This window comes from Pundamilia nyererei, unplaced genomic scaffold (genome assembly GCF_000239375.1).
Source record: "Pundamilia nyererei isolate P.nyererei 1_Seehausen unplaced genomic scaffold, PunNye1.0 scaffold00007, whole genome shotgun sequence".
Taxonomy (NCBI): domain Eukaryota; kingdom Metazoa; phylum Chordata; class Actinopteri; order Cichliformes; family Cichlidae; genus Pundamilia; species Pundamilia nyererei.
Genome location: NW_005187408.1, coordinates 2396661 through 2409388, shown reverse-complemented (window position 1 = coordinate 2409388; position 12728 = coordinate 2396661). Strand labels below are relative to the sequence as shown.

The window sequence follows — 12728 nt, the reverse complement described above, 5'->3', positions numbered from 1 at the left end:
TATATATATATGTATATATATATATATAGAACCATCTGACGCGCAGCGGTTGGAAATGCTGCATGCGTAAATGTCTGCGGTTTGCCTCTTGTTGTTATTGCAGACACCGGAGGCCTACCACTTCTCCCGTCCCACATCCCTCTAAAATCCACCGGAAAGGGAATCCCTTACTACTGTAAGAGCTTAACCAAACTAAAGGCACAACATGTGGCCTTCTTTGAAGGAAATTTGCCCTTAGCCATCGCCAGTACTATTACGATGCCCACATTATGGAGATAACGACACTGTAGATCTATTTGGGGTCAATTCCCTTCTAACCTTAAAGTCTTGCCCAAGGAATACCCATCTATCTGTCTTTTTTTAAATCTATTTATTTATTGATTTTTAACTAATGGGAGACTTGGATGAGCAATTTAGAATACACTAAGAGGCTGTGGATATTTTATAACAAGGTCACGTAAAGAAATATTAAAGGTGAAAAGGAGCTGCTTTCCATATATAAAATAAGTGGCAATCTTTATGTATTTTAAATACCATTCTTTAATGGCATTTAGAACTCTCTCATCACACACACACACACACACACACACACACACACACACACACACACACACACACACACACACACACACCCCAAAACAAAAAACGATTACCCATCTCAAAAGAAGGAGAAGGAGTCCGACAATTACACTCAGTTCCGTTTAATGAATGCTTTATCATTTAAAAAAGAAGAAAGGGAAAGTGCTTCAGAAATCCACCGTTCAAGTTTCTATTTCGAGTGCAGTTTTCTCATGTATATTCACAAGAAGAATGAAAAAAATCAATCAATATACAGGAAACCCCATAAAATTCACAAAAATAAATATTCAGTTTCATATAAACAACCAGTGACTTCAAATTCCGTGTCAAAAAACCTGACCTCAAGTATTGTATCCAAAGAAAAAAACATTTAAAAGTAAAAATCAAAAAGTAAATGAATGGAGGGCAGTGAAGTGGGTAACAGGAGGAGTATGGAGGGAGAGAGCATGAAGCTTGTAGTTGCTGTGCGATGCAATTGTTTACATTGATAGCGTCACTGTCAGAGAGCTGTTTGTCTTAACGGTGGAAAGGCCCTCCCAACAGGCCATTCTAACCACCTCCGCCCCCCCTCAGCCGTGCACTGTGAGAATAGGCTGGTGCGTCAGGAGAGGGGGGCCTAAAGCCAGCGCAACTCCACGGCGCAGGCGATTCCTCTTCCTCCTATGCCGTGCAACCTATGCTTTTGACATGCGGATTAAAGGTTGAAAGCTTCACTCTTGCAACACAGCTACACCACCCCCCCTCCTCCACCATCGACACCAACATCACCACTACACTCCAAACCCATCGCAACCCCCCCTTTTACTGCTAGCTTGCACAAACACGAGCTCGTGTTGTGTAGCTTCTAAACTAGCCATGTTTTCTTTTCAGTTTTTTTTACAAGCTTGTAGGGGATATGAGTTCAGGTCCGAATTGTCTCTCCCAGCCTCAGACATAAGGCTCACGGTGAGTTCAGTCAGAGTGGCGCTTTAATCACATGGCTAAACATCTACCACATGTATCCACAATGGTGCAGGCAGAGTGAAACGCACTTTTTGTACATTTTTTCTTCTTTTTTCCCCCTCTCTCTTTCTCTCTTTCTCTCTCTCTCTCTCTCTCTCTCTCTCTCTCTCTATACAATCACGTATTACATAGTTTCTTCAATCCTCTGAATGAATGCGCCCTTTGCTGTGCTTGTGGAGGAGGCTGACATCATTCACGGGGCTTTGGGTTTGTTGTGATCTGGCTCACCCTATAAGCTGGGGCCTCTCTTTGTCGTGGACAGAAAAGCACACCAATTAGCAGAGCGCGTCCTGCAACTGCCATTAAAAACATCCACACATTCACTTAAAATGCCTATACGTGTAGGTGCTTCTCGACCACTTGATTTAAAGGCGTGTAGGCTTGAGTCTGAGTTGGTACTGCTATGGGTGGGGGCTACATTAAACAGGTCTGGGATAGCCTGCTACTACGCCGAGAGCGGCCATATTAAAAAAAAAAGAGGCTACATTCAGAACGGTGAGATGATGATGATGATGATGATGCGTTTAGGAAATAAAAAGGAAGCGAGATTTCAGAGAACCTGATTGCATTTCTGCCTTCCCTATAAGGAAGGCAGCCAATGATAGTGAAGAACTGTGTTTTTCTTTCATCTTTAAGAACAACGAGACTGAGAATGAGGGATGAGAAAATCAGCATTTGGATGGTTCGGCCGCACATGGCTGAATTGTAAATAATAAAATATTTAACCTCAAATCAAACAGTCAATCTTCCGGCAGTGGGGGCTTTCCCTTTTTGCATCAACAGCTCTCGCGCGTAATTTCACGTTTGTTAGAAATCCCTAAAGCTGAAAAACAACCTAAACACATTCAAAATGCAATGCATTTAAGCCCCTCTCATGTGCTTGGTCGCATTGTTTCTTATTAGTGGCTAGAAGGTGTTTTCACGCAGATTTTTTTTTCGTTTTTCTTTTCTTTCTTGGTGCCTCCCCCTACACTCCCCCTCCCTCCCGTTATCACTAAATCACATCCCATTTTGTCTGCATTTTATATTTTCTTGAATTATTTACATGTTCACCACGCGCACTCTCTCCCCGGCACAACTTCTTATTGCGTCCAGAGGAAGCCGAGGCCACGTGGACCTAGAGGGACACAAATCTGTCGAGTCTGTCGTGAGACCTCATAAAGGAGGCTTATTCATTCAAAAAAAAAAAATTCTTTCTGTTTTTTTTGTTTTTTTTTGATTGTCTGTATACAAGGCCCGCGTTGTGTTTGGGCCTGCGTATGTGCAGTCACACGCTTGCAAACCAGGAAATAGTCCGCAGAAATAAAAACATGACTGAAAACCAGAATACAACCACCCTTAGAAAAATAATCATTTTAAATAATAACACCAACAACAATAATAATAAAAGAAATCCCACAACCACCGAGAATAAATGTATGTCAAATCTAATAAAGGCTTAACCGTGAGCATATGACCAGACATTAACTGAGCTTTTCTTGTATACATGTCTGAAACTGAATATTTGGGCACATGGATGTTTGTGGCCAAGCTGGTTAGCACGCCAGAGGAAAGACAGCGCTGATATATATAAAATATACCAAGTGGCACAGAATGGGAAACCCTGATTTTTATATTATTATAATTATTATTATTTTATGATTTGCTCAGTCAAGTTTACTCCTCAATCCTAGCAAGTTTTTTTTTCTTTTTTAAAGTAGCCTCGTCCCAAGGAATGCTGTGATTTTTTTTACCCCCCCTTCCTTCTTTCAGACAAAGCACAAACCACTGAAACCCGGCACTATACAATCCAACAGGTCGAGCAAATTAGAAAAGCGAACAAGAAACATTCGAGTTCACACACACACACACACACACACACACACACACACACACACACACACACACACACACACACACACACACAGTCGCGTGAACACACCATTGAGAATAGATATTGCTTCGGATAGCTTATTTTAACACAAGTTTTTTTTAAAATCTTATATCCACGAGCGGTGTCTCACAGTCCTGTGGGCGTTTTCAGAGGCTCCGAAAAGGGGGGAATCTTGTGGGTTTTCCTCGATCGAGCTTGAAAACAAAGCGGAATGTAAATCCATTCTCGGGAGAGAAAAGGGGGGACAGAAAAGAAACAACACCGATAAAGTTGCGAGCATTTCGGTGCGCACATGTTAAGACTCGGGCTACGTTTGGGTTGGAAATGGTGAGGGCTTTTTCAGGGCTTTTTTTTTTGCTTTAAAAAACAGCTCCGCCGTCTATTTCCTAGTTCTGTGAACGTGTGGGGGAGGGAGAATCTGGCCGCCTGGCTGCCACCTCCACACGGGGTGGGACGGAGGGGGAGGCCCGGGGCCCCTCAGCGAGTTCAGGGAGTAAGCGGGGCACAAATCCCCGTCGCTGCCAACAATCAGCGACGGCGGGGATGGGAAATTTGCCATTAGGCTGAAAGGCATTTTTGCCGGCGATGCTACAGTGTTCACGTTGCTGCGTTTGCGTCTGCTCGGTAAATCCTCCGTGGATGCCTCCTCGCGCCCCACGGGACGAAAACAAGAAGAAGAAGAAGAAGAGGAGGACGACGACGACGAAGAAGAGGCAGCCTTGTGGACCCTGGATAGGTTTTGTTTTGTTTGCGTCCTGGAAACTCTGGGTTTCTTACTCCCCTGCACCGGAGCCCTGCAGTTTTTGTGCCTGTGCTCCCCCTCCTCGATACACGGGGCGTCTTGACTACTCCTGCATTCCTGAGGACCACAGGGGGACCTGAGGGCCACATCGGGGCTCTTCTCTGTGGCTTTAATCCCACTGTTGGAAAAATCTCCTTGTTTTATGGCTCCGCTGGGATAGTGGCCATTGTTGCTCTCTGTTTTATCTCCTTTGCATTTAGCTACAGTGGCCTGGCTCTGGTATTCATACTCATCACAGCTATCCTCCACTTTAACTTTCACATTGTGGAGACTGAACGGCGGCGTCCTGGCTGTCCTGTCCGAAGAGGAGGTGGCGGTCACAGAGGGCTCCTCTGACTCGGTCTTTATTTTTTTCAGTGCAGTGGGCAGACTTGGGCTGGCGATCGCTTTCGCATCCCTCCTGTCCACAAATTTCTGGGTCTGCTTGGCCTCTTTGCTGTGGTCATACTGAGCCCTCAGTCCCGGGGGGCATTTGATGGGATGCCCCTGTGTCCTGCGTGAAGTGTGAGAGGCCTTATTCCGATTGGGTCCCAGTGAATATGTGATGAGCTCATCCACAGTGTCGGCCTGGTTCGGATTTTCCCTTTTAGACTCGCTGAAAAAGCTCTCCCCCACAGAAGCTGAGTTAAAGTTTTGGGGCTGCGAGGGTCCCGAGTCCTGCTCTGTCTCTCTGCATGTGAATTCACATTTCTGAAGTTTGTCCTGTCCCCTGTCCCGTGATTGCGAAGCAGCAACATGTCCGAGGGTCTTGTGCTCTTTTTCGTGCTGCACTGGGTTGTTGTAGTGAAACGTAGGCTGCAGGACCAAAGGTGCTTTGCTGGTGTTGAGACTTTTGGCAAGCGATCCGACCCGCGCCCGTCTGAATCGGATGCTCTGAACCGAAACACGGCTCGAAACTGAGCTGGAGTCGGATTGAGAGGAGCTCTCTTCCTCCTCCTCCTCCTCTGAGCTGACCTCTGAACTCTCCGACTGAGTGTCATCTTCTTCCTCGCCGTCCTCTTCTTCTTCCGAACTGGCGGAGTTGCTGCTGGTGGAAAAGCCAGAGCCGAGGTCCCAGTCGGGGTAAGCCCGTTCCGAGTAGGTGCTGGACTCGGTGTCGCTGCTGTAACTCTCCGGGAAAGTTGGCTCGTGGTGGTGGTGGTGGTGATGATGATGATGTTGGTGGTGGTGATGGTGGTGGGGTCGGGGGTCGAGATAAAAATCTGGACCGAGGTGAAAAGCACCGAAAGAAGTCCCGTGACTTCCAGACGATTTGGGTTGCACGAGCAGCACCGGCGGTGCGTGGTGGTGCGCGTGCCTGCTTCTGCTCCACGAGTGCCTCGCGCTGTCCCTCCCGCCGCCCCCCTCGCGCCTCCTCTTCCTTTTGTGAAGTAGGTCGCCGGCTGAGCGAGAGAGCCTGGACTGAGCAGCTATGGCGGACTGAAGCACCACCGGCTGCCGGCTCACCGCGCTCCGGAAAAACGAGTGCCTTTGGCTCAAAGTGACGCGGTTCCCTGTTATTTTCGCTGTTTCATAGTTTTTAAAGTGTTTGTAACTGGACTTGGTCGCCGAACGGCAATCCCGCCCGTGCGTTTTGTGATAAAACTGAGGTAGTTTGGAGTCGGTAAGGCAAGGAGTCAGCTCCTTCTTCCTGCCCACTTTGCCGTGGAGTGTGAGAGTCTCCGGGACGCCGTGCTGCAAACTAAACCAAACTTTTTCCCTCCACAGCTCGCCGTCAGCACGGAGGAACCCCGAGGACTCGTCCTCATCCCCGGGGGAGCACGCCGCTTTCGCTTTCCTTTTGTTGGACTTCAACACCCGCTCCGTCTTGCAGGAGAAATACAGAGCCTCCACGTCCTCCCGCGATATGAGAGTGCATTTGGCGGCGTGGAAAGCTATAGAGTTTATTGCTTTGAGCTTCCGTAGCTCTTCCAGGTCGCACTGGTGCTTCTTCACTTTCAGGTAGTCCATGCGCTTGTGCACCGTGGTCCGTGGGATGTTCTTCAGCAGGTCGGTGAAGACCTGGGACAAAGCAAACATTTGCTTGCCTTGGATGAGCAGGTATCCCAGCCTCACTCCTTGCATTTCCTCAAAGCCACACTCCAGGTCTCCCATGATTTGTGTGTATCCACTAGAATCTATTACTCCATGTAGTCAGCCTCAATATACTGTGGATTCACCAGTGAGTGGCATAGGTTAGCGAGCTTAAGGCATCCTGCTCACACCTATAATCCAGCCACACTGCTGCGTAATGAAAATGCAAACTTTGACATGCGGAGTTAAATGGAGCTGCCCCTGTCTAATAGATTGAATGAGCCGACAGCATCCACTCCTTGCTTCTTGCCCCGGGTCCGGCATGGTGGTGGAGGAATGCGACGGATGCGTCCACCAAGCCGGGGCTGCTACCTGCCTCTGCCGACTCCACTCCCCTCTGGTCGGCAGCAGGACGAGGGGTAGGTGTACACCACTGCCTCAGCCAGAGGGATAAAATAGCTAGAAGAGAGAGAGAGGGAGGGAGAGCGACAGAAAGGGAGGGAGAGAGGGTGTTGTGAGGGTGGGGGAAAGCAGAATGAGAGAGAGAGAGAGAGAATCAGATCCAGAGAGAAACAGAAAGAGCTAAAATGCAGCTGCTATTCTGGATGCTGGTTGAGCCACAAATAAAATGACAGGGAGAGAGAGAGAGAGGGGGGGGGGGGGGCTGTCTGGAGACACCTTCATCAATTAATGCCCCTGGAGTCGACGCCCATTGGACGCCGCTGACAGGTGATGCAATAAAAATGGATATTCCATCCCCACCCACCCGCCCACCTACCCCTCCAGCACCCTGCTATTACAATAGTTTACAACTGTGCCCACAGTCTCCGCCGTCTGAGTAAATAATGCTGTTGTGACATTTTTTCCTCGATAGCTAAATAAAGAGCTGCAGAAAATCCAGCCCAGTGCAGAGTTTGTGTAGAGCCGGTGTAAGTAGTCCGATCCGGAAAATAGTCATGACAGGACGGGATGTGTCGTGCTAATTCCCCCCGCGGTCGTCATCAGAATGTATGTAACCGTAGCATGCAATCGATTGCATGTTGGTAAAAATGACTCCAGTCAGCACGTGCTATTTTAGTCGGGCTGATGTGCGTTACGGACGTGCTGCTTAAACAAAGAAATTTGCCTCTTTTTTCCCCCTCACTGCTTTCCCCCCTGACCAGTAAACATCAAACTTAACTGCTTTAGCGTGCTCGAGCCTTTTCTCCTGATTTTTCTTCCCCAAGGTTGTAGGCCTTCTATAGACTGACCTACTTATCAGCTGAGACCACATAGGCTCGCGTCCATCCGCCTGGTGATACCGTAATAAACGAACCGGCGCTCCCAGCGTTTCAGAAGCCATTTAAACCGTCTAAGCTGCGTGTGTGTGAATTTTGCGGAGTCACGCAATTCCTGTGAAATTGTACCGTGTTTAAATGTGAACCGTGATTTTTGAGCGTGATCACAGTGTCAGGTCGGGGCTGCTTTTCCAACATGATTTTCTGCATAAATAAGAATCCTTGTAATATTAACACTGATAATAACTCTTCAAAAACCGGATCCATTTTAATTAGTTTTTCAACAAGGCACATAGAAGCACTTATTAAATATATCATTCTATAAATTGCATAAAATACGCAATAGGCTGTTGCGTCACGAATATGTGCTTTGGTTATGTTTCCATCAACAAGTAGCTTATCTGAGCGGGAGGGCGTGCACCCTGACTTTTGTGAGATTATTCATTAAAAAACGAACACCTTTTGTTTCAAGAGATTTCTTTGTATTTCTTGTAAAATGCACAGTATACACAGTTTGTCTTTACGCACGTCAAAAACGCAAATACGCGCACACACTCGAACGTTAGAATTCATTAGAATGAACGCGCATGCACGCGCAGAACTGCATAAAACACCGCGGATCTGAGAGCGGCACACCTTTTTTCCACGCACACGGCCACAGATATGGGACCCCCGCCCAAACACACACACACACACACACACACACACACACACACACACACACACACACACACACACACACACGGGTTACCAAATAATGTGACCGTGTAGTACGGACTAATTGTTTGAAATAGCAACGGGCCACAGTTAGCCTGAATGGACTGACTATTATGTTCGCCCCTGAGCCATATTTTTTTCTCCAATAGTCCCCGGGTTATATTCCATCTTTGTGATCTATAAAACACGTGAGTCCCTTGTGACCAGTTCCTCCTGCTCCTGCTGCCGGTGCTGCAGCGCGGTGGGGTCAAACTCAGCACTGGGCATACTCGTTTCCATAAATATTAAGCCTATTTGCTTATTTGCTGGCTTGTCACTGCGCGCTGAATAGCATCGATGTTACCAGTGTGTTACATCAAACGGCGTGTCACATGTGTAGGCGTTGTTATTATAGATCCTTAAATATCCGAATGATTAAGAACATCATATCCACAATATCCCTGCAGGAGCGGGACTGTGGTGCGTAACCACCAACGTAGTGCTGCTGGACTCAGGAACAAGATCGTGCGTGTTAAAAGATGTTTGCTCCTTTTTCATTTCATAGCTTGCATTACACCGACTGTGCGAAATACAGCCACGGAGATAATCAAAAATATAATACCTTCCGTGTGTGTGTGTGTGTGTGTGTGCGTGTGCGCGCACGCGGGGGGGGGGGGGTTTACATATAAAGTCGTCTATATTTTAGTTTAATAAGTCACAGAAGGCTGTCATTAAATGCACCAATTGCATGTGGATATTAGCTGGTGCGCTGATGAGCAACTCAACGCAACCGTCTTTGTGTGTATACCTTTGTGCAACTATAACTGAAAATGGGTCTTACTGGAAGCCCCCGCGATCTCTTTAGCTCCCTTAAGTCCAGCTCCACTGCACGGGGGTCATTTGACCTGCACCCTTGCGGTTGCTTTAGATGCAACATACGCACGTTGACGTGTTCTTACTTGCTGATTATCTATGACAGCATTAATACATGCAACATGAGGAGCTTCACGGATGTGAAGGGAGGGGTGGGGGTGGGTGGTAGGGGGATAGGAGAGGGCTCGCTGAAGTCCGGGTCCCCGGGGAATAGCTCACATCCCCGAGACACTGTGCACCGTGGCCGGCCTAGGGAGACGCAGGAAAGAATGGATAGTCGAGGCTTGATTCATCAGACATTCTGACATCTGCACGCCTTGTCCTTTGGACAACCCGGGTTTACTTTTATTTGGCACACTAGACCCTTGTTGTTATTTTTTCTACTTCCTCTAATCCCTTATAGCCAAAGGTTCTCACGTAAAACGCAAGCAATTCAAACTTGCGTAAGCTCCATAGCGATCCTCTTTGTTTTGTTGCTTTTCCCTGAATGTGACTGGTCTGCAGCGGAAATCCATCCTGCAGTTACGCACAGAGACTGGTGTGTTAGTTTTTGAGATAACAACCACGCGGATTTTACTCACTTTATTTGTAAAGAGTTGTGGTTTTGTCACAGGCACGTCATCTATATAGTAATGTAAAAATGACACACACACACACACACACACACACACACACACACACACACACACACACACACACACCTATATCGGTGTATTATTATTATAATTATATATTTTGTTATTATTTATTAAACGGCGAGTATTAAATATAATCAGAAATAATAATTTTTAAATAAATATATAAAAGCACTTTCACACCATCTGTAAAGCCTCGGGATAAATTTGCAGCACCTCTGTCGGTGGATTTTCATCTCCTCATGTCTTAACCGCCCCAAAGTGTCAGTTTGGAGACATCTAACAACAAGTCAACATTCAAATAATTAATGAAACAAATTTAAATGTATTACCGCGTGTGTATAGATCTGCCCCAATCTGAGTATTTCCAATTAAGAGCAGGGGCTCTTTTGTCATGCACAGATGCCACAGGGCACTTATTCCCCCCTCCACTGCGCCTGGATGTCGGCCGGGGACCAGCGGGAGGAAGCAAGACCGAGTGGCCTGGAGAGAGTTCTCAAGTACGGTGAAGGTTTCTATGCAGCAGCCCCTCTGTGTGCTGAGGAGGCGTGGGGAAATGATCGTGATTAAATCTCACAGTTAAGGCTCATGGTTAGCATTGCCATTGTAACTGAGCTGTATGTGGTGAGTTATAATAGGTCTGTAAACTGTAGGACATATTTAAGACATATTGGGAGTGAGCGACCTTGTGATCTAGATTCCAATGATGGCGTAGCTTTTATTTCTTTTCCAAAGTGAAATATAGATAATTTTTTAAGACGACGTTTTAAACCTTTTCAGTTGTTAATACTAAATAAGCTTTAAGCAATAATATTTTGCATTTGTCACTTCATCGTGGACGTCCAAGGCTTAACGGGACCGATTATGGGTAAGGACTTTACTCACTTATCAGATATAATCAATAAACACATGTGATGACGTCTGCATCCCGGCTCTACTTTTCACGTGACTGGTTTATTATTAATTGTGTGTGTGATTTCAATTCAAAATATAATTAATGAAAATAAAAATTTACACTTTATGTAATCCGTTTTCTTTCTTCTTCTTCTGCTTTAAAAAAATAACACCCATCAAAGCAACCGCGCCGCCTCCTGCAGCTCCATCTCACTTTCTCTGCATTGAGTTTTACGGAGACATTTGGTCAAGGACGCTTAGGCACTTGTAAGCGCGTAGACCTTTTTTTTAATGACACAAACCCACTGCCCCATGCCAAAACAATGAATTCCTCTCCACCACCCCCAACACCACCACCACTACCACCACTGAGGGAGAATGTGATTTTACATGCAATCCGAGCCTGAAGTATGTGCGGACAGTGATGGGGGGAGGGTTCTCTTCACCTTTCACCCCGCCGTGTTGGAACTGTTTGTATTTTTTTCCTGGGCCCCTGTGCTACTCGCACAAGATAGAGGAGACCTGGGGTACACACCGATGGTTCTGAAAGCGTGCTGCATGTGTTCATGTCACTTTTGGTGTGTATTCACGCTTTTCTCCCCCCCCAGTCGTGTATATTAACTCAGTAGCAGCCCCAATACCTAATGACTATTCACACAAACAGCCAGTTAGCCTCTGGAGTCCTCTGGAAAAAGATACAGATGGTACATGTGACAGCCCTGCCTTAACCCCACATGCACATTGTCATACACAATATCATTCCAAATATCTATAAAGTTGCCATATAGCCCATAATTACTTCCTAAATGACTACGAGGCTCACTTAAATTTAATGATGCATTTATTAGGCCACTACGGGTGAATAACATTAACTAAAGCTCTTTGTAATGATAGTTTGACTGATAGCTGATTGCGCGCAATTTATGAATTCAAGGATGCTCGAATTCAGCGCACGTTTGAGGGGACAGAGAGCACGTGCAGCTAAGTCACCGCTTTGTCTTTAAAACAGTTGATACAGGTTAACTTGTCTTTAATATAAAAAAATACATAAATAATGGGGCCAAACCTATATCTCCAATTTGACGTAAACACCGTTAGCGCTCGCAGTTAATTGACTCGAAAAAAGGCATCTGGCATGTTTGCGAACGCTATTGTTTCAAAATAAAAGTCCTATTGGTAGTCATTTGTTGAAGCTTATGAGCTCAGTCTGTGAAAACATTCCTGCCAGAGTGCTACACACACACACACACACACACACACACACACACACACACACACTTACACACTTCAATATTTAGGAACAAATTCAGAATTCATTTACATCGTAATGTTTCTTTGCTCATGGGTCTTTTTTCTTTTCTTTTTCTGATAATTAACTTTGGAGTTTGAAAAGATGGAGTTAGGCATGCAATCACCAGGACAACAGTAACTAATAACTGCCAGGCAAGCAGGGAAGTACATCTAACATTTGTGCAGCTATACAATGCATTTACACAAAGATATTGCAGACATGGCCGATAGGTCCCTGGGTGCACGTGTGCGCGTGTGTGGCGGGGGGTGCTTTTTTCCTATGCTTTTTTCGCCCGTGTTGTCATTCTTGCTCCCCGCATGTTTTACATGCTCCTCATTCTGAACAAAGAGACGCCAAAACATAACGCAGCCACCATACAAACATAACCAGAACTCAAACACGGAAGTCCTCTGACTTTTAAATCAGTGTCAGCTATCTCACAGTTAACAAGAACAGTGTAAGCGAGGACACCTCACAATCAAAGGACAAAGCAATTACACTATTTTCTACTTCTGTGCCTGGTTCTGTGTTTTATCTTGGCTTTAAATTTTGTTTAAAACTTTTGTTTATTTCAGCTCTCTTGCTCAAAACATTATGTGCTTCTGTAGCCTACATCATTTACTACATCAGTAACTGAATTAGGCCACCCAGCGTGCAGAATACACTAAATCAGTCAGGAGCCCATCACATAAACTTTGCAGCATGGGATACATTTGAACTGTGAAGAAAAACAAAACATGGATTTCTTCAGAGTGTCTCTGACAATACACAACTTTTATTGGTTGGCAAAAAG

General features: G+C 45.8%; 1 protein-coding gene across 1 annotated transcript; it reads right to left on the bottom strand.

Moving 5' to 3' along the window:
• Positions 1 to 3440: 3440 nt before the first annotated feature.
• Positions 3441 to 6733, bottom strand: skida1 (SKI/DACH domain containing 1). Its single transcript, XM_005722510.2, has one exon. The coding sequence runs from the start codon at positions 6348 to 6350 to the stop codon at positions 3834 to 3836; it is 2517 nt and encodes an 838-aa protein (XP_005722567.1). The 5' UTR covers positions 6351 to 6733; the 3' UTR covers positions 3441 to 3833.
• Positions 6734 to 12728: the final 5995 nt, after the last annotated feature.